General features: G+C 27.5%; 1 protein-coding gene across 1 annotated transcript in view; it reads left to right on the top strand.

Annotated features, from left to right (window-relative positions):
- The window catches only part of LOC111624902 (xaa-Pro aminopeptidase 1-like), a 57,170-nt gene that overhangs the window by 15,874 nt on the left and 17,332 nt on the right, over positions 1-23,964 (top strand). Inside the window, exons 2-18 of the mRNA XM_023367883.1 lie at positions 4,844-4,962; positions 5,583-5,693; positions 7,305-7,368; positions 7,455-7,645; positions 9,898-10,045; positions 12,175-12,270; positions 12,437-12,518; positions 15,241-15,325; positions 20,327-20,437; positions 20,554-20,640; positions 20,714-20,826; positions 20,913-21,062; positions 21,216-21,276; positions 21,347-21,413; positions 21,481-21,585; positions 21,981-22,016; positions 22,093-22,169. Of these exons, the coding sequence (XP_023223651.1) occupies positions 4,844-4,962; positions 5,583-5,693; positions 7,305-7,368; positions 7,455-7,645; positions 9,898-10,045; positions 12,175-12,270; positions 12,437-12,518; positions 15,241-15,325; positions 20,327-20,437; positions 20,554-20,640; positions 20,714-20,826; positions 20,913-21,062; positions 21,216-21,276; positions 21,347-21,413; positions 21,481-21,585; positions 21,981-22,016; positions 22,093-22,169 (1,703 nt within the window). The remainder of the gene's footprint in view (positions 1-4,843; positions 4,963-5,582; positions 5,694-7,304; positions 7,369-7,454; positions 7,646-9,897; positions 10,046-12,174; positions 12,271-12,436; positions 12,519-15,240; positions 15,326-20,326; positions 20,438-20,553; positions 20,641-20,713; positions 20,827-20,912; positions 21,063-21,215; positions 21,277-21,346; positions 21,414-21,480; positions 21,586-21,980; positions 22,017-22,092; positions 22,170-23,964) is intronic.

Here is a 23,964-nt window from a genome sequence, read left to right as displayed (position 1 = left end):
CTCTCTTTTCTCTTGCCCTTCCTTTCTCACGTTTCTCTTTCTCTCTCTTTTTTCTTCCCTTTCTTTTCTCACTTTTCTCTTTCTCTCTCTTTTCTCTTCCTTTCCTTTCTATCTCTTTTCTTTCCTTTTTCCCTCTGTCTCTTTCTCTTTTCTCTGCCTCTTCTCTCTCTCTCTTTTCTCTGCCTCTTCTCTCTCTCTCTTTTCTCTGCCTCTTCTCTCTCTCTCTTTTCTCTGCCTCTTCTCTCTCTCTCTTTTCTCTGCCTCTTCTCTCTCTTTCTTTTCTCTGCCTCTTCTCTCTCTCTATCTCTCTCTTCTCTCTCTATCTCTCTCTTCTCACTTTTTTTTCCTCTCTCTTCTTTATCTCTTTTCTCCTCTCTCCTTTTTTAAATGTATCACATTTAAGATTTATAACAAAAATCGTTAAATATCGGTATTTGTAAAGATCTCATTACTCTTGTAGAGCACATTCTAAGTGAAATATTTAAAATATTCAAGTTTCGGTATGTATTTCTTTTAACCGATGCCATGTATAAAGATGTTATCTGTCCAAATTTCAATAAATTGGAAGAAAGAATGATATATTTATCATTACAAAATCCTCTTAAATTTAAATTCGAGATTGATGTGTGTGTTTCCGTATGCAACGATTTATTCTTTTCGTAATGATTTATTACGCATTCTTCTACTTAAAAATTGATGTAAATACTTCACACTTCTAAAAGATTTCATACATATGTTCACATATTACTTACACAGGATAAACCGAAAGTCAATTAATCGTGTTTTCAGTGTTACAACTATGAATTTTATGAAATTTGTGACTCTCGTACTTGGTAAGGAGATCGACTAAGACGACAGTTTACTTCTTACAAAGATTATCTGACTTTTGGGCCACCCCTTACACACTTATTTCGTTTCTTAAAGCATTAAAGGGGGGAAGAAAAGGTGATGTTGTAATTTAATCCTGATACATTTTAAAGATACTTTACTGTAATAAAAAGTCTCATAGGTTACTGGACATAAATCATTTTTATAAGCACATCAAACCCGGGTTATAAAACTTGTCTAAGAGTTGTTACCTTTTCTTAATTGGTAGTTTAGTAAAGTACAATAGACTCTTCTGTAATTCTTCTTCTTATATTATTGACTTTTACTTATTTCTAAAGCACGGAATCTTCATAAATAATTCATACAAAAGTCACCAGATACTCGACTTTCTTTTTTAACGAAGAATTTTTATATATAAATTTATCCAAAAGTCGATTAACCGAAGCTATTTTAAGTCTAGCTAAGGTTTTTCATTCCCATTATTTCGGTTCTTAAAAAAATAAAAATATACAACAAATACATCTTCGTTAACTGATTTTCTGGCCACTTTGTAAAGAAATTTTTATCTCTAATTTAAAAATAAATAAATTATATATGTATATATATATATAGAAGGGTGGACCAAAAGTCAGTTAACCAAGATACTGTATAGTCTATATAAACACACTTTAATGAGGGATTTGTAAGTTGTATACATAAATTAAATTATACTGTACATTTTCATGTACTGTACAGCTATTATGGAATATGCGAGCTGTAAATCCCTCATTAAAAATTGTTATAAGAAAATTATTTAAGAAAGTTTTAATTGAACCTACTTATTTCTTTCTCTCTCTCTTTCTTTTCTCTCCCTTTTCCCTCTTTATGTCTTTTTTATCCCTCTTCTTTCCTTTTTCTCGCTTTCTCTTTCTCTTTTTTCACTTCCTCTTCCCTTCTCTTTTCTCTATCTCTCTCTTTTCTCTTGCCCTTCCTTTCTCACGTTTCTCTTTCTCTCTCTTTTTTCTTCCCTTTCNGAGTTTGTTTACTGTATATATAAGCAGTAAGCTTAATACTTTTTTTGCAAAACTTTATTATTGTTCAAGAAAATAAATATTTTCTATAAAGTTTTCGTCATTATTTAGTTTTCTCTGACGAAGCTAATCCTGTTAAAAAGGGAGAAGGGGTGATAAAAAAAAAAAGGAAAGAAAGCAGGAAAAATATTTTCCTCAGGCAAGTTTATTGTCAAAACATTTGTTCTGCTTTATGATGAAAATCGATCAATTTGTATAAAGATGAAGAATAACCGTTGTGTTTATCAGGTATTTTTGTTTAAGAAATTCTCTTTTTTCAAGAAGTTATAAAGTATTTCTTTTTTCTTTAAGTTACTTAAAGGAATTTGCAGTATTCTCAGCTATAAACACAACGCATAAAACGTAGAGAATTCTTCTTAATAAACGTAATATTTCATTTAGATAACCTCTACTTACGTTATGGAATGTATAAGGCGCACGTTTACATCCTAAATTTATACAAAATACATGGGTTTTTTTACAGTAGATATAACATTAACAGGGGGGATCACTTTAGGGGAATGTATAAAGAGCACTTTTATATCTTAAATTTACACAAAATATAAGGTTTTTAATAGGGAACATAACCTGTATAAGGCGCACTTTTCTATCCTAAATTTACACAAAATAGAAGGTTTTTAACGGGGACATAACCTGTCAAATTTGATGTAGTCCAGACATTTCTGCGCCAAACTCGCTCTGCGAGTACTCATTTACAAGAGCTTCATTGTACCCTTCAACGGGCATCCATCAATGTCGTTTATACATTGATCGATGGCTTATTTTCAATAGTTTATTATTTTATTTCAATCCGATAGATAAAAACGAAATCTTCTACAAAATTGCTATATGACATCCTTTCGAATGTAAACATCGTTTGCCCGTTTATCGTAATTATAATCTGAATCTACAATGTATTGATCCATTCTTCGGGAGAATGAAATGTTGAACTTTACGAAAAATTGGTGTTAGAGTCTGGTGTTTTTCTATTTTTTTCACACGCAATTCAGACTTTCTGACAAAGAAAATTTCCAAAGTTATATTGCTAATTTTTTTTTCTTTATTTACAAAGTTTTATAATTTATTTTCTGGTATATAGAAAAATAAAAATGTAATAAAAGGTGATATTTCTCACTCTTCTTGCTTATTTTTATATATAAAATATTTATTTATTCGTCTTTTGCGGGGTCTAACAAAGCTTTTTTATTGATTGGTTCAGTCTGGACATAATGGGATCGGTCGGGTAGTAAAAGGGGGATGCAACGTATCTAGGCCTTTTTAAGCAGGACATACCGGTGGCCAAATGGATAAAATTATTCAACACTGATAGCTGGTTGCGGGTTTGCTCCTGAGTAATGGCCTGGTTACGTTTGTAACACTTAAATAAGGCCCGGTTTCTCATAAAAAGTCATCCTGGGATGTATCCCTACTTTGGCAGCACCTAAATAAGGGCCAGTTTCCCGTAGAAAGTTGTCTTGGGAGGCGTCCATTTGCTACTTCGGCAGATCGCTCTCGAGTCGCGCGTAACAACAACAACACTTACGGTACCCGAAGAATACTAAATTATTCTTCCATGTTATTTAAATCGAATATTTAAAAGTTTTCACTGTTTCTTAACATTTTTCCCCTCCCTTTTTTTAATGTACTGGGACCCAAGAAAGAAGATTTCCTATCCGAGAGGCCCTGCGAACAATCATAAAAAAAAATTCCGAGGATCCGAACTCGATCCCGGATCCCTCAAAAGACTCTTTCCTTCCTCGGCCATCTACGCTCTAATTTCGTTTTTATTTTACTATAAATTTTGTTTTAAAAACGCTTTCAGAATATTTTAAGAATTTAATTTCTGTTTTTCGTACGTTTTATTTACCCATTTTTCGAAGCAATTTTAAAACTTGGTTGCTTTTTTATGAGTTTGTATATAGCATATAAAAATCTTATCTGTATATATATTAAGAAAATATATAGCTCGTTTATAATTCTCCAGGACGTTTATTTTTACTTTTTTTCTTACTTCATCGGTTTAAAAATAAAATTTTAAAGTACTTTTTTAACTTGCGATATTGCATTAGAGGGCGCATCTAGACGGCTGGCAGCATAAATAAGCAAACCAATTAAATAGTTCGTTTTATATGAAACCGTATCTGTAATTGGCTGGCTTACTCCGCTGCTCGCCACCTAGAGGCGCCCCGAACTCCGCTACAATTATTTATAACGCAGCAAGATTCTTACGCTATTAATAACTTAAAAAGATAAATGGAACGTTTCAGTAGCTAATTTAAAATTATAAACACGTTCTTTTTCGGATTGAATAAATATTTTAATTAATGAATATCGTATTCTTATCGATCCTTAAAGTTATATGACTTATGTAACTGACGTCATTTATGGATAATTTATAAGAAAGATTTACCGGTAGAGTTGCGAGGATTGATAACTGGCGTCATTTATCGAAATTCGGCGTATATAAAAAAGTTTTCTCAATGTTAAATTTGCGTGTCTTATCGATAATTCATCACTTATATCAAATTTGTATCGATCGCATATTTTACGCGTATCAAAATATCTATATATTACTTCACCTGTCAATTTTTTTTTTACATTCGCAATCGGTTTGTTAACTCTTTTTACATATTTAATGCTTAAAACCAAGCTCTAATTAACTTTAAATCGGTCCCGAATGAAGAAGAACGGAGTTTGACCCGAACGGGAATCGAACCCGGAATCGCTTGATAGAAGCGTGGAATGCTTTAATTTCTTAATCATTAAATACTACTAAATTAAATTACATGTATATATACGCATATAGCGCTTAAAAACGGAGTTGTACTTAAGTTAAACAGAATTAAAAATGGCTCTGATGAAGAACCGAATCCGCGCTCCACACGGACAACTTTTTTTTATTTTTTATTGAATTAAATCCGTGTAAAGGAGTGAAAAAAAAAAGATAAATTTCGTTTCTTTTACAGTTTTAAGCGTAACAACTGTATATGCGAAAGTATGGGATAGAAAAATGCTAGATCTCTCCAGGCAGAGAAGATTGTCTTCGACTTCAATAGAAAATCGACCATCATGTATGCCCGACACGGTAAGGCGATACTCATTCTTCTCTTACGAAATTTAAAAGAATATTTTAAAAGATAGAAAAATTAGAAAATTTAATATAAAAAATTTGTCTTTAAAAAAATATATAAAAAAGAACTTTAAATCGAGTTTTATATCGCAGAAGTTAGCACTTTGTCGGGAATTTTATTGGAAGGCCATAAAGCGGAAAAGAGACGATATAAAAATAAAAATAAAAAAAATAAGAAAGAAAACCTTTTCTAGTAAAGGTTATTTCGTTTAAGAGAATAAATAACTGTAAGATGTTATAAGAAACCAGTAAAATCGATACATATATATCGGATTAAAGCACGGAAATAATCGTAAAGCCTTCTATATATACGGCTCAATAAGTTTCGGATTTAAAAATGTCAACTTTCCGAAAATNTTATCATAATAGGGATACAATCTGGCTACAGAGGGAATACATTTTTTAATTATCTAAATCTGAAGATATCACAATGATTTATTTTTTTTAAAGCATTTATATTAAATATTTAAATATAAATATAACTTAATTAAAATAAGATTAAAATGACATAATTAAAGTTTTAATTAATTTTAATTTGGTAAGTAATTACATTTCAGTTTTTAATTTTTCAACAGGTGGCGCCAAGCGGGCAAGTCAATACCACCGATCGTCTGCGCCGCCTGCGTTTTAGTATGAAAGAAAGGGGATATGCTGCTTATATTATAACTAATAACGACGAACATCAGGTGAATTTTTAATGAAACACTCTTTAATTAAGTATATAAATGCTATTAAATTAATTTATTTTCTACAAACTTGTAGATTTTGGTGATTATATTAAAAGAAAACTTTCCAGACAAGTAGAAGATGAGGTTAAAAAAAAACTAATTATTCACATATATTAAATGCATGCATAAACAAGGATATATATATATATACCTTGTCCCCCTGCCTCTTGCACACTACTTTATATACACTTTGCTTATTGACAGTGACACTGACATATAGGCAATGTTGACTTGCTGTTCTACAGGAAACCAAAATACTTCATGCAACAACGCTCTCTTGCTGTTCTACAGAGTTCCATAATACTATATAGTTCTGCCATGATACTGGGTGGCGAGCAGCGGACGTATCCGGGATGGTCCTCCCAAGGAAAACATGGGACCTGCACGAATCTGGGCAAGCTATCCTGCAAAAAATTTGAGGGATTGCTTGACCGGATTCGTGCGGATCCTTCGGGCGGTGGGATGTCGCTCTGACTCAACTGTTCGGTCGTTTACGGAGTAGAGCTGTAGAACGCTTTTTTCCGTTCCGTTCTGGTGCGGCAGTAGAATGAATAGCCATTCGTTTTAATGTCGCACGTTTTAAACATTAAAGAGTATGATTTAACACTTCTTATCAGGAAAATTTATTTAAAGTAATGCAAACATTGAGCGGTACGGCTAAAAATTTCTACCATTGGTGTGTAGTATACTACTTTGTCTACTCGCACTGAACACAAATAAGTGCCTTGAAAACGTGCACTATCTCAAATGTATTATCCACTTATAAAGTATTGTAAATATGCAAATTTTAAAATAATGATTGACATTGTGATCATAGATAATATAGATCCTGTAGGGTCGATGAAAGTTAGAGAGGGGTCAATAAACTGCAAATGTGAAAAACTTTTTTTAATTGCATTTGCATATTATATATATATATAATACAGTGATTCTCAACCACTGTGCCTTGACACTTTAGTGTGCCACAAGATTATTGAAATGTATCACCACTGCAAATACTCAAGTAACATCAGACAAGTAGTTCAATTGGTTCTACCTTCAATCAGTGCTTTTGGAAATTGTAATCAGTGTCACCAGTAACTGCCAGTAGTAACCAAAGTGTTTAAAAAATATGATCTAAATAAACAACTGTGTTTAAAAATTATTGTTATGACGTCCTGTGGTACTTACTGAAGTAATCGTGTGCGCTGCCAAATTTCCACATTATTAAAAGTGTACTGTGACAAAAAAATTTTGAGAATCACTGATATAATAGAATATATAATAAATTACAAAATATGATTAATTATTATTAGCGAGGTTGAAGCCAAAGTTTTAAATGAGAAAACGTGTACGTCGGACATTCAGCACCACTTTCCTGTAAGCCTAGAAGTTTGATAATGGTGTTTGGATAGTCAGTGGAATCATGCTCAACATTCCAAACACCATTGTCAAACTTCTAGGCTTACAGGAAAGCGGCACTGAATGTCTGATGTACACGTTTTTGTATTTAAAACTTTGGCCTCAACCTCGCTATTATTCATTATGAATATGATTACAGAACTAATATATGAAAATATTTTGTTTCAGAGTGAAATTTTAGCAGATTATGATAAAAGACTACAGTATATTAGTGGATTTTCTGGTTCAGATGGTAAAATTTAATAATGTTCTATAAAATATGTATTTTATCATTGAAATGATAGAAATATTAATTTCTTATTGTAAACTTTAACATAGGAGTGGCTGTGGTTTTAGATGACAAAGCTCTGTTGTGGGTGGATGGAAGATATTTATTGCAAGCTGATTTTCAACTGGATTGCAATTGGTTTGTGGGAGAACATGAAGAATCTTTTATTGGCTGGCTGAAAGAAAATTTACCTGAAGGATCCAGAATTGGAATTGATCGACGTTTAATTACTTGGGAAGAGGTACCCTATATTATTTGTTATTTAATTTAATTCTTTATCATAATAGGGATACAATCTGGCTACAGAGGGAATACATTTTTTAATTATCTAAATCTGAAGATATCACAATGATTTATTTTTTTTAAAGCATTTAGCTTAAATGAACATAAAATAACAGACAATAGCTTTTTTTATTTCAACATAAGTTCCATTAATTACTTTTAATAAATNTATCTGTATATATATTAAGAAAATATATAGCTCGTTTATAATTCTCCAGGACGTTTATTTTTACTTTTTTTCTTACTTCATCGGTTTAAAAATAAAATTTTAAAGTACTTTTTTAACTTGCGATATTGCATTAGAGGGCGCATCTAGACGGCTGGCAGCATAAATAAGCAAACCAATTAAATAGTTCGTTTTATATGAAACCGTATCTGTAATTGGCTGGCTTACTCCGCTGCTCGCCACCTAGAGGCGCCCCGAACTCCGCTACAATTATTTATAACGCAGCAAGATTCTTACGCTATTAATAACTTAAAAAGATAAATGGAACGTTTCAGTAGCTAATTTAAAATTATAAACACGTTCTTTTTCGGATTGAATAAATATTTTAATTAATGAATATCGTATTCTTATCGATCCTTAAAGTTATATGACTTATGTAACTGACGTCATTTATGGATAATTTATAAGAAAGATTTACCGGTAGAGTTGCGAGGATTGATAACTGGCGTCATTTATCGAAATTCGGCGTATATAAAAAAGTTTTCTCAATGTTAAATTTGCGTGTCTTATCGATAATTCATCACTTATATCAAATTTGTATCGATCGCATATTTTACGCGTATCAAAATATCTATATATTACTTCACCTGTCAATTTTTTTTTTACATTCGCAATCGGTTTGTTAACTCTTTTTACATATTTAATGCTTAAAACCAAGCTCTAATTAACTTTAAATCGGTCCCGAATGAAGAAGAACGGAGTTTGACCCGAACGGGAATCGAACCCGGAATCGCTTGATAGAAGCGTGGAATGCTTTAATTTCTTAATCATTAAATACTACTAAATTAAATTACATGTATATATACGCATATAGCGCTTAAAAACGGAGTTGTACTTAAGTTAAACAGAATTAAAAATGGCTCTGATGAAGAACCGAATCCGCGCTCCACACGGACAACTTTTTTTTATTTTTTATTGAATTAAATCCGTGTAAAGGAGTGAAAAAAAAAAGACAAATTTCGTTTCTTTTACAGTTTTAAGCGTAACAACTGTATATGCGAAAGTATGGGATAGAAAAATGCTAGATCTCTCCAGGCAGAGAAGATTGTCTTCGACTTCAATAGAAAATCGACCATCATGTATGCCCGACACGGTAAGGCGATACTCATTCTTCTCTTACGAAATTTAAAAGAATATTTTAAAATAAAATTATATATATTTTCATAAATTTATTTTTTAGTTTGTTACTTTGAAAAAGAGTATGCCAGTAGGTTATTAAACACTTTTAAAATTCATTTATTTGCTTCTAAACTGAAGATTCTAAATATATAGTTTTTAGGATTAAGCTAATGTAACGAGATTGAAATCATTTAGTACTTTTTTATTAATTATGAATTATTCAATGAATATTTTTATACAAATTATACTATCAATATTCTATCTGGATAGCAAATTACAGTCATATATAAATTCTATCAAGATAATTTACATCCATATTTCTTTATCATATTACTCAAAACCAAAAGAAATTATCAAAAATATTATTTGAATCTTTTGTCATATATATATATAAAGTAAGTAATACTCTTAAATAATTTTATCCAGTTATGTTTTTATTAGAGAATCTTATGGCAAGTTGATATCTATAAATATGCAGTTTCCTTGAATTTTTAAAAGCTTTCAGTTATCATATATATATATATATTGCATTACTCAGTTTATACCAATAATTGTGTTTCTATACTTACTACCAAATAGTTTAGATAATAGTAATAAATTTAGCTATACACAAATAATTTTTTGTTTATATTTCAAAATAATGATCTTTGCTATCAGTGAATTGTTTATTCTAAGATAAATGATTTAGTAACTTTCAGCAGTTGGATATGACATATTGACAGTTTAATATTAATTTGATTTAATGATTTTATTTTGATAATATAAACTCATGCAATTTTATTGGATTTCTTTCCCCATAAAATTGTAAATATTAATAAATTTTTCTTTTAAATTGAAGAATGTCATTTGAATTTTAATTTATTTAGTGGGAGAGGTGGCATTATGAATTAAATGAAAAAAAAATGAGATTAATTGGAGAACAGACGAATTTAATAGATGCTATTTGGACTATAGCACAAGGAAGACCTTATGAAGTGGTTGAAACAATTTTCATCCATGACTTAAAATTTGCTGGTATGTTCTTAATTGTATATGTAAACAAAAGATAATTTTTTTATTTCTTAGAAAATTATTTACAGTTAAAAATACAGTAACTCTTGATTTAACAGACTACTATTAGTTCCCCATTACTCCATTAAATTGGAATCCACTATTGCCAAAAATCTGTTAAATTGAATATATTTTAATAACATTATTGTTAATTGTCTACTTGGACTTTACTTATTAATAGGACTTAATACTGGTGTTTAAAGATTGACACAGCAATGAGAGTATTACTACTATTACTACAGGTGATATAATAAAGAAATTTTGTTCTTTCCTGAACTAACTCTCATTGCTGTGTCAATCTTTAAACACCAGTATTTCAGAAACTATTACTACAGGTGATATAATAAAGAAATTTTGTTCTTTCCTGAACTAACTCTCATTGCTGTGTCAATCTTTAAACACCAGTATTAAGTCCTATTAATAAGTAAAGTCCAAGTAGACAATTAACAATAACATTAGAATTTAAAAGGACAGTAAGGCTTTTACAATTAAATATTTTAATAACATTTATCAATAACAAACTTAAAATGTGCAAGATGTGTTAAAATTTTGTTGTAATGTGGATAATATCGATAAAATTATAACAATGTACATTAAGTAATTTATATGAAAAATCATTGATCCAACCTTTCAGCATGCTCTATTTGTGAATAAAAAAGTTTTAAATTTTTCTTCTGAGACTAAAATAAATTTTTGTTCATTAAATCAATGATCTACTGTATATAGAAATGTCATGTCTTTTTATAAATTATTTAAGTAAATATATAAATGTAGGTTTATGAATTAACTTCACATTATACAAAAATCAAATGATGATTGATTATTAACTAAATTATTACATTTATTATATTTCATAAACTAGCAGACCCCGCCACGTGTTGTTGTGGCTCAAAATGTATCTATTATAAATGTATAACGCTTCCCCCGTGGGGGGAATTTTTCGAAAAATCCCTTAGTGTACATTTTCTTGACGTACCCTATTAAAACACAATCAAAAACGCAAAAATCTGCATCTGAAATAGTATAATAGAAGCCAAGTTCTTCATGGTAAGCCTTAATCCTGTCTCTCTCCCCCGCAGGGAGAATATTGAAAAATCCCTTTGTAGTGTATATTCTGTTGATGTACCCTATTAAAACGCAATCAAAAACGCAAAAAACTGCATCTAAAATAGTATAAATAGAAGTGGAATTCTTTACAGTAAGCCTTAATCCTAACCATCTCCCTTCAGTGGGAGAATTTCGACACGTATATTATATAAAAACACGTGCGTATTCGATTGCTGCGTTGTGTCAAAATTTTAAAGGAATCGGTAGGAACAAACGAACGTTACATTTTTATTTATATAGATAGATAGATGATGATCTGCTTTAGTTCATTTTCACAGAAAAGCAAACTTAGGGTGTCATACTCGTAGCGCCATCTGTTGACATAAAAGCCTTAACCTAGATTATATATTTTAATTTATATGAATGTTTAATGGAATAATATACAGCCCATGTCCACCCTGAAGTTCCATTCTAAATATTGTTGAAAGAATTTTTGAAATCGGATGAGTAGTTTCGGAGATTACCTGCTGCAAACAAACTTACAAACATTATCTCTTTATAATATTAGTATAGATTAAAATTTTTAAATAAATAAATTATATTTAGTAAAACAATAAATAGTTGAAATAAATTAATGAATTCATGTAAACATTATTACACATTAACATATTTTATTAATAAAGAATTTAACATTTAATATTTTTTTAGACAAGCTTTTTAAAATATTAGAAGACGAATTTTTAGAATTATTTATTGGATGACATTAAAAAAATAATAGAACAACATTAACAAAAGTCTTTTATTTACAAATTTAACTCAACAATATTGATTTTTCAATATAGTTATAATGTTTGTGTTGGAAAATTCAGTTTAAATGATTCATGAAATATAATAGTAGAATTATTTAATATGCTCAATTTGAATAACTTTATTCTTTTTAATGGTTAATCCATTTTTACTTTTAAAAAATAAGATATGAAGTTATGTTAACTTTTATTATTAAAGTATTCAAGTATTTCTCAGATTGAAATAATTCTAATTTCTAGGTAAAAGCTGGGAAGAAAAAATTCAGGATTTAAGAAATATTCTTCTTAAACAAAACATTGATGGAATGATCGTTACTGAATTGGATGAAATTGCATGTAAATTTTTCTTTTATAAAATGCTTTGTTTTAATACACACACAACATCTAATGATGAAATTTACAAAATTCGTAATATTTGTAATTTGTTTAAACATGTAAAAATATAATAAATATTATTTTATTAAAAAATTACTTTTAAAATAATATTTTATATTTTTTTTAGGGTTGTTTAATCTAAGAGGCTCAGATATATATGGAAGCCCACTATTTAAATCTTTTGCATTTATATCACAAGAACACATTAGGTAAATATATATTTATTTGTTTTTTAAGAATTAATATTTTAAAATAAAATTATATATATTTTCATAAATTTATTTTTTAGTTTGTTACTTTGAAAAAGAGTATGCCAGTAGGTTATTAAACACTTTTAAAATTCATTTATTTGCTTCTAAACTGAAGATTCTAAATATATAGTTTTTAGGATTAAGCTAATGTAATGAGATTGAAATCATTTAGTACTTTTTTATTAATTATGAATTATTCAATGAATATTTTTATACAAATTATACTATCAATATTCTATCTGGATAGCAAATTACAGTCATATATAAATTCTCTCAAGATAATTTACATCCATATTTCTTTATCATATTACTCAAAACCAAAAGAAATTATCAAAAATATTATTTGAATCTTTTGTCATATATATATATAAAGTAAGTAATACTCTTAAATAATTTTATCCAGTTATGTTTTTATTAGAGAATCTTATGGCAAGTTGATATCTATAAATATGCAGTTTCCTTGAATTTTTAAAAGCTTTCAGTTATCATATATATATATATATTGCATTACTCAGTTTATACCAATAATTGTGTTTCTATACTTACTACCAAATAGTTTAGATAATAGTAATAAATTTAGCTATACACAAATAATTTTTTGTTTATATTTCAAAATAATGATCTTTGCTATCAGTGAATTGTTTATTCTAAGATAAATGATTTAGTAACTTTCAGCAGTTGGATATGACATATTGACAGTTTAATATTAATTTGATTTAATGATTTTATTTTGATAATATAAACTCATGCAATTTTATTGGATTTCTTTCCCCATAAAATTGTAAATATTAATAAATTTTTCTTTTAAATTGAAGAATGTCAGTTATACCCAAAAAATAATTAATATTAGTTTATTTCAAATTATAGATTAGACAAAAGTAACAAAGAGCAAGTTTAACAAAAGTAACATTACATTAAAACAATCCAGATACCATAATTGGCTCCACTGCTAATTTTTTTCCTTGTATTTTGACTTTGAATACAAATATTTAAATATAGAACTCTGTTTATTTGGGCTTTGCTTTTGTGTTTACATACTTAAAAAATTGGAATTTCATTCATTATTTTATTCTGTTTTAAATAAAGTTTTATTATTATTATTATTATTATTGTAATTACTATACATTATGGATCTAATTTATGGGCTGATTATAAATTTATTATAAACATATTATAGTTTAATAATGAGTAAAGTGAATTTTGGAAAATACAGACAACATAATTTACTGAGATTAGAAATTATCTAATGTAATAAAACATTTTACTTATTTGTGAAATTAATTTTTATTTTATTAATATAAACGTTTGAATTTAAATAAATATTCAAGCTTATCATTTAAGGAAATGAGTTTTAATGCAATTACAATGGTCAAATAAATTATTTGATTGTTTCCTCAAGTTCTTGGCCTGAAACATTTAAAACATTTTACTTGTTTATAGCATTATTTAGCACTTTTTAGCAACAAATATTGAAAAATTAATCTGTTTTGTTATATGATTTGCATGAGTTTATATATATATATTGGTAACTGATCATTGTGTAATGTACTGTATAGTATACTGTGCATATCACTATTATATTACAGCTGTCCCTTGATAGNCATTATTTAGCACTTTTTAGCAACAAATATTGAAAAATTAATCTGTTTTGTTATATGATTTGCATGAGTTTATATATATATATTGGTAACTGATCATTGTGTAATGTACTGTATAGTATACTGTGCATATCACTATTATATTACAGCTGTCCCTTGATAGTCTGACATTTTGTAATCCGACATGTTCAGTAGTCCGACGCACCTCCCGTCAAGGTACCCATCCTCGTTACATGTCTGCTTGCACGGAAGCATGTTGCGACGTGAATCTCCCCACCCAATTCTTACACAATGACACATATTTCGTATGTTTTCCGTGAGCAGTTCTGTTCGAACAGTTGGAGTAGGAATATTGTAGGCTACTGTTAGCAAAACAATGCCAAATATGTAATCACTTTTGGTAATCCGACACCTCTTTGGTCCCATACCTGTCGGATTATCAAGGGACAGCTGTATTCTTTTTTTGTAGTGATATTTATTTATAATAAAATCAGAAATATTAAATAAGAATAAATTAAGAAAATGATTTTAAAAATAATAATAAAAAAGGAAAATAGAATAATTTTGTTTAGGATTAAGAAATTTATTATAATTTAAGATTGGTAATAAATCTCAGTAATAAAGAAATGTTTATTTTTTCCAAGGATAATATCAAATTTACAAGTGAAAAATATATCTGAATAGAGTTAAGAGATAAATTCAACTAAAAATTTAGGGTTTATTTTTCTTCTGTTGAATAAAACTGTACATTTAAAAGGAAGCTAAAGTTTAAAAAAATTAGAAATAATATAGAAAAGAAAATTAAATTTTATTTGAAATATCTGTGAAAAAAGCTGAAAAATTGAATCAAAATTTGATGCTTTGTTGTGTATAAATATATAATAAAATTAAATAAAAGTGAAAATAAATGTATAAAATCACACAATTTTAATAGTAAATTGAGATATAATTTAGTGCATTTATGGAAAGAATTTCGTTATTGATTGTAGTTAGTTTTAAATTTAAACGAAATTATTATAATTTTAATAAAAAAGTTATAATTTTGTATACTTTTTTTTTTTATATTTCATAATTTGTTTCAGACTTTATGTGAATTTAGGAAAAGTAACATGGGAAGTCAAAAATCATCTGAAAAGTGAAAATTGCAATAATAATGATTGTGTTCAGGTAAATAATAATAATTTAAACTTGATTTTAAGAGACTTGTACATATTTGTAAATTTATTATTACACAGAATGTCAATTATTTTTAAGTATTACTTTGATAGTATCTATTATCTAATTAATCTTGAAGCAGATAATAAATTGAATAATTTGTAAACTGTACATTGAACATTAAATTATGAGTATGATGTCTGCATGTATTCATATATGTGGTAGCAAACATCAAACTATATAAAAACATTTCTTTACATGGCTGTCTATTTAGTTTAATATTACATTAATCTTTAAATACTGCAAAACTGAATCTCTTATCTGATTATTTCTTTGCTAATAGTAAAATTTTCTAGTTGTTAAAGTGTAAAAACTCTTATTTCTAGTTTTCCAGGAATATAAGTTTTACCAAGGACTCTAGGTAATGACAATTTTAATGTCATTATTACTTTCTAATGCATATATTAACAGATTAAAGATTAAGGTAAAGATCCATTGGTGTATCGTAATTGTTCCTTATTTACTCTTAATTCAATAAAAAGAAAAATAAAACATTTCTTAAAGCATTTATTTACAACAATCTTAAAACATTTATTTAATATTCTGCATAGAAGTTCTTTTAGACAAAGGTGCCAAAATACACAAATAATCATTATATAGAAAATACAATCAGAAACTTCGGTAACTCACTATAATAAGAAAACATCATGTTTATGGTTATTTGTGATGACTTGTTTCTAAAATAAATGGATTTTTATTTAATCTAACATCATGTCATTAAGTTCATGCGATTACTGAATATTTATTTTAAAAAGATAACTTAAATATACAATATATATATTTTATATAACATATGATTTTACTTTTCTAATATCACATCATGTGAAAAACTCTTTCGTCTTGATATTTCTTTTAAGGAATAAATCTTATTTATTCCTTAAAAGAAATATCACAATACTCTGAAATAGACTTTGATATCCACCACCAATTAGTGATAAACTCAAATATAAAAATAAAATTCTAAATTAGAAATTTAGTGTAATTTCTAGCTTTTGCATGAGATGTTTTTGAATTTCTCTTTTGTTTCATTTTTTGCTGATTCTCTGTGTAACAGGAAACGTGAACATTTATTTAATGAATTTTATTATTCAATTGCATTAAATTTTTGGTCTCTACGATGATAAAATCAAGAACCAACTACTGTTAGATTTTAGTTAGAAGTTAATTAGTTCAGAACATAATTTAGCCTAAAGATAGACAATGTTAACATTTCATGTGTATTTTAATGATTACTGTATATATTTTTGATATTAATATATTTGTACATTTTATCAATACATTACATTGTCAAAAATTAAACAATAATGATGATAATAAGATCCTATTGCTTTTGTGATAAAATGCCATGTATATTATATTGTTAATTGATGAAGCGAAAAGTATTTTGAATACAAAACACTAAAAATATAAACATAAATGCCAACACTTCACATTATTCACCATAGATTCATTAAATACATAGTGGTTTAATTACAATATTCATAACTCCTTTTTTATTTATACATAAAATAAAGTAAGTTATTGGCAATCCAAATTACTGCAATGTTTGATGTGACGTTTTCAAATTATGTAATGTTGTGCTTGCATAATATTGTTTAATACTACTAAAAATTATTTTAAAACTATTATATTTAATAAAAAATTAATATTTTAAATTAAATTTCCATTTTAGTTCTTGTTCAGTTTTATGGATAAATAAATTTTTGTACTTTAATTTTTTAAGTGCTTAGGCATATTTTAGATTTTTAATAAACATATTAATGTAAAATTAATTTTTTATTTAATAAATTTTTACTTAACAGTTTCAAGGAAATTTTATAAAACAATTTATGAAAACACTTTCACGAATGAAGAAATTATATCTGTAAAAATTTGTTTTTATCATTATTATAACATTACTGTTTTCTCACATTGATATTCCTCCAACTATTCAAATTAATAAAAGAATACAGTAGAACGTCGTTTATCCGAATCAATTGGGGACTGGGGTTGTTCGGATAACTTATTTTTCGGATAACCGATTATGTACGAAAAAATATATTAACCTATCCCATGTTGAAATTTTTCCCCGTTGTGTGTCGCTTTGCGTTGAATTTTCGTCTATGTTAATCCTAATGTAAACTTTTTAAAATAATAATCGTGGCTATTGTATCATTAAAAATTATTTTTTTAGTTTGTACAAACAAAATAAATTTATTGAAAAATAAAAACAAAAAAAATTATACTTTAGAAGTTAATCTAGTATCAAAAGCGTTCGATTCAGTCCTGGGAAAAACACCACACAAAAGTATCAGTGCTGCTAGCTAAAACACACACATCAACAAAAAAAATATTGGAGTAGCCCAAGATGTAGCCAGAGATTGCAGCGCCACAGCACTAGTAAAAATTTAAATTTGCCGACTGGAATTCTTTCGGATAAACGACGCTCTACTGTAATCACAAATCTGAATATACCTTAAAAATTTATGCAACACTAAAAACCCATATTAATTTCTTAAAATTACATTTTGAACGCAAAAATTTATTATTAAGTTGCATTTATTCTTTATATACTATTGATTAAAGTGCTTTCTCTATTTTAAAAGTAAGTTAGAATAAGAAGAAACTCTGCAATATATGTTAATGACTATATGAGAACTAATTAATTATTTAAAATAATTTTTATTGTGAACATAAAAGGAAGAACTAAAAAGTATTTGGAACAGATAGATATATTCTTTACTTACAGAATTTTTCATCTAGTCTTAAGAATAAAATGGAAATTTTGTTTATGACACTGTTGTACTGTGGCATTTGTTTGGATTTGCAGTGTTGTTAAATTTTGTTTTCTTTTCTCTTGACTGGAAAATTTATCTTTCTTTTTATTTATGTGATTTCCTGTAAGCTTTTTTCATCGTATTTTATAGAAAAATTTGCAAAGTCCACAAATTTGTTCTCTTCAAATGACAATAAAGGTTCATTTCAGCAAAAGAATCTGCAGTGTTACTGCATACAGACTATTCCTTCATTGAAAACATCAAAACACATTTAACTTCCCATTTAGTTATTTCCATTTCAGAAATAGTACTGGTCAATGAATAAAACAATTGAATTATTTAGAAGACGATTGAAATAATCGTGTTCAACTAACTAAGAAGTGTTTTTACCATTTAATTGGTTATTGTGTATTCACCCAAATTACAGTAATTTATTTCTTCCAATATAAAACTTAATGACATGTTAATATTTCTTAAATACTTTCAAAATATTATTTCCCATCTACTTTCAATTTTGCTTTGAAATATAATTATTCTCTCTTGAAATACATCACTTTAAACAGTTTTGTTATAGATTGCTCTACTAAACATTACTTTTTTCATTATTTGAGAGAAATTTTTTAATATTTGTGAATATTTCTGTAAAATATAATAGAAAAAGTTTGTACAAGATACATAAATAAAACAAAATTGATTTCATTAGGAGAGGATCAAAAAAAGCCAACTCAGAAGCAATTATTCAATAAACGTAATCACCAAATAACAAAGCCACATACAGTATTTGAAACTGTTCAATATTTCTATTGTTGAATTTGCCATTTTATACTTTATACCAACGTAGTTTAGTTTTTCCCATGATTTTCCTTCAAGAAAAACAAATATTGGCTCTCAAAATTTCCTTTTTCTGGTCCATATTTATGAAATTACTAGCAGCCTGGCATTTCTAAGGCAAAGAGTAATAAGAACAAACATTAGAATTAAAACCATATTACAAGTTTAGTTATTTTAGCCTGGGCAGTGCTTGGTATATCTGATAGTGTAATGTAATAACAAGTTCAATCTTTCATCTGCATAAATTTCTTGGGAAAATACATTTAGATTTGATGTTGTTGACAAAAAATGTAGTAACAATATTTAGCATTATCTGTCATATTCCATTTTATTTACAACAGTTGGAATTGGAAAAATGCCAATTCTTCAAAGAACTGAATGCATTATTTTAAATTAATCCTGTTTTCGAACTGTGTTGTTATCAAACATGACATTTCTAATTATGAAACAGTAAAACCAGTTTGTATTTATCATATGTGATATTTCAACAACATATTAAAATTGTATATTAGTTAGTTTATTATTGTTGTTTTCAATGATTAATAAAATTAATGTTTTACACTGATGTTTTAAATTTCATTTATATATGTACAGGATCTTCAAAAACATATGCTATAATTTTAAATTACTGTAATTATGTTAATTATTACTTTAAAACAACTTAATATATTTCAAAACAGAAAAATTATCAACTAGCTCTACTAGCTATTTCCTCAATTGAATCAAGACTCTGATTACTGCAACTTCCAGCAAGATTGGGTTCTGCCTTGTTTTCACAAGGAGGAACCCAATCTTGGAGGAGAGTTCATGAACTTTTGAATAGGATGATGGGATGCCCTGGGCCCAATGACAAACCCTTCTGGCCACCCAGGTTCCTGGACACAATACCCTAAGATTTCTTCTTATGGGGCTATGTGCCACTATTGTCCAGGAATTTGCAAGAGTGGCAGAATTGAATTTTTATTGCTTTGGGAGGAGTAACAATAGCTGTGTTGCAGTGAATCTGGAAGAAATTGAGTATCAGCTGGATGCGTGTCATGTGATGCAAGGTGCACATATTGAGGGATTGTAAGGAATAGTATGAACTTGGAGAGATTTTCTATGTTTTGAAATATATTAAATCATTTTCAGATAATAGTTAACATAACTACAACAATTTTAAAATGGTAGCATTCTTTCTGGAAGATCCTATATGTATGTATGTATATGTAACATATTTTAACAGTTAACAGCTACATTTTAAATATATTGATCAGATTATGAGATAAAAACATTATCTTAATAAAAGTAAATAATATATAATTAATATATAAAGTATTTTTATATATTGTCATAGCAAAAATCTTCATATAAATTTTTTTAATAGCTTCGAGCCTACAATTATGTTTACACTGACCTGCATAACCTCTTAAAATCCATTGAAAGTGTGCTAATATCATATTCTGTCAGCTTTTCTATATACAACCTCATACCAAAGGTGAGTTATGATTAAAATAATGCAATACTTAAAAATAACAAAATATCAATATATATTGCCTACATAACATGACATGACATATTTATTGACAGATCAAATTGTATGTTCTGTGACAGAATAAACTTCGAGCAAGACAATCACCCATAATAGCAATGAAAGCCATAAAAAATCCAACTGAAATTAAAGGCATGAAGAATGCTCATGTATGTATATTTCCTTAAGATAAAATAAGAAAATTTTACTTTTATTCTCACAATTTATATACATTATTTTTAGATACGTGATGCAGTTGCCATTATTGATTTTCTGGCATTATTAGAAGAAGAAGTAAAAGCAGGGAAGCACTGGGATGAAATGAGTGCAGCCAAAATGTTAGCAAAGTTTAGAAAGTAATTGGGGTTTGTTTTTATTTTTTATTCCTTTATCATTATTTAAATTTTAATCAAATATATTTGATATTTCTTTTTCTTTTAAGAGAACAAGAATACTATAAAGGAAATAGCTTTGAGACCATCTCTGCTTTTGGACCAAATTCAGCTATTGTGCATTATGAACCATTGCCAAGTACAAATAAAACAATCGACACAAGAAATGTTTATCTGCTGGACTCAGGAGGGCAATACCTGTATGAAATAGGTTACTATATGAAATTAATTTACAAAAAGTTAAATTTTAAATAAAATTTACCACATATTTTATTAAGAATCCTAATTGCAAAAATATTGAAACTTAAATTTTTATTAATAAAATGTTTTTAAAAATACTTGCATCTTTTTAGAGATGGAACAACTGATATTACTCGAACGGTCCATTTTGGCAAACCAGATAACTTTGTAAAAGTATGCCTATTAACTTCATATAAATTGTATTTTATAAATATGCATATTAATTAATCTTTTTAATTAATAGGAAGTATATACACGCATTTTAATGGGTGTCATTGACGTCATGACAGCAGTTTTGCCAAGCAAGGCTGGTTAGAAAGTTTTACTGTTTTTAATTAAATTTTATTTTAATTCTTTGAATTAATTATAGCCTTTCAGGTGTCAATGTTGAATCTTTTGCAAGAAGATACCTATATCAAAAAGGATTAAATTATGCTCATAGTACTACACACGGAATAGGCTCATTTTTAAATGTTCACGAGAGTAAGAATTTTCAAGTTATATAAGAATAATTTCAAAATATAATTTTGAATATTAATGCACATTAATCCTTCTAGTTACATGAATTCACTTTAATGCAGTTGAAAAATTTTAAACAATTAACTTTATGGAAATTGTAGCTATGTCAAAATGTGTGTTTTTTGTATCAGTAACTTCTTACATAGATGTGTACAGTATTTAGAAAATAGCTTTAAACTTTTCTATCTCAGTAAGAATAAAATACTGTATTTGAGAATACGGAACGGATCCCTATTTTAAACTTCTTTCCATGACTCCATCTACACACTGTTCATGGAACCAATTACTCATGTAAATGGAGGATTACTGTATTATTTGAATATATCTAAATTGTGTTAATATTAAATTTTTTTTTCCAGATCTAGTTTTTGAACCTGGTGCCTTTTTATCAAATGGTAAAAATAATCTTTCTTTTAAGTTTCTTTGATTAAATTAAAATATAATAAACATTTAATTTTTTTAATATATCAGAACCAGGATATTATGAAGGAGGGAAATTTGGAATAAGACTTGAAACCACGATGATGGTTAAAGAAATGCCAAAACAGGTTTGATTAATTTTTTTTTCTATTTTTACATTACAATAATTTTAAAGAACATTCAAAACTTTTTTGTTAACAGACTTTTGAGCCATCCTGTATAATCATATATAATAATAACCTGTCAAATTTAACAGATTACAAAATTTAATAATTTAAAAAAAATTAAACTTATAATTAATGTTTAAATTTATTAGTTGAATGATATTTATTTGTTATTGAATGATTATTCTAGGTTATGAGTAATCCAAAAACACTAGTCATTTCAATGTAAATTGAAATTGATAAAACAGCTTTTAAATATTTAAATTCTTAGAAAAATAGGAAATGCAAACATTATCTAATTTAATTTTAAAAATGTACAACAAAGATGATAATGAATCAGGAAATTCTTAATATGGATATCAATATTGGATATAAAACATTTCAGAACAAAATATTATTAAAAATTAAGATAAATCCATCATAAAACAATATCTTTTTTATTCACTTTTATTCCCATAAACTAAACTAAAATGATAATGATCTTCCATCTATCAAATTTAAAAACGATTTTTATTAGCTAATTTTGTTATGTTAAATTCCATTAATTAAAGAATGAGGGGAAACAATTATTAAGTCTTACAGTCTTACAGCAAAATTAAATTATATTTCCTAAATTAAATAAATCAGAGAATTAAATATCCTTCTTGACAAAAGTGGAATCTTGGGAATGTTATGCAAAGTTAAAACCACACTTCAGATTTTTTCCACAAGCAATTGAATTACATAACTTATTTGAATATTTTAAAATTAAATGATACAGATATTTATATTGTTACTTTACAAATAAATTCTTGTTTACTCTCAACAATCTAATTCACAATAGAAAATAAAGATTAGAACTTCTGTTTAAATCAAATAATTTAAGAACAAGAATGCAAAGCTTTATGGATGCTAGTTTCATATTTGATTATTTTTTGTAATTTTTTTAAGATAATTTATTAAATAATCTATAACTATAATAAGCTAAATTAAAATTCATTTACACAATATATTAAAACAATATTTGATTCCAATAAGGGTGAATATCAATAACTTTTTTTTTAATATTAATATACTTTTTAAAGCTAAAATACCAAAATTTCTTTTTACTAAATTCTTAATTTTATGCATTTCTAACTTTCAAAGAAACAATATACAGTCGACCCCCCTATAACACGGGTTCCTATAGTTTGGATTCCTATATCATGGTGAAAAAATTGCGACAGTATTCATACAAACATGCTAAAAAAACTCCTATAATTCGGTAAAACGTCATCACCAACTCGTGTCGTGACAGGATTGCACAAACCGTTGAGTTTAAACAAGTAGCGGACCTACTAAAAACCATTTATTATTTAACATCCATAAAAATTATATTTATATTAATGATGTCTCTAAAGTTCAGGAAATTTTTTGCAAAAAAATAATTTATTAGGAAGCACAGCGTAGTCGAACGGTGCACACTCGGTAAGTAATCCTACAATTTTTTGTTTATACCATAGTTTATATGAATTATTCTCAAAAGATTATACGTGTTTTCGAAATGTTGAGTCGAATTAGTCTAGAATCGATTAATTTTACGGAAAAAACCTTTTAAATAGCCGTAGTCATAAACTGCATACGTGCCGGGCTGTGATTGGCTAAACTTTTAGAAGCTGGATTCATATAAACAGGAACGTATCTACCGTGTTATAGGGAGGTCGACTGTACCAGTATGTTTAACAACGATCGATTATTTTTTGCGTAAGATAATTGACTGTGTAACAAAACTTTAATGACA

This window comes from Centruroides sculpturatus, unplaced genomic scaffold (assembly GCF_000671375.1).
Source record: "Centruroides sculpturatus isolate CEXI.00-Female unplaced genomic scaffold, Cexi_2.0 scaffold408, whole genome shotgun sequence".
Lineage (NCBI taxonomy): Eukaryota > Metazoa > Arthropoda > Arachnida > Scorpiones > Buthidae > Centruroides > Centruroides sculpturatus.
The sequence above is the reverse complement of the archived record's forward strand: the minus strand, read 5'-3'. Positions and strand labels throughout refer to the sequence as shown.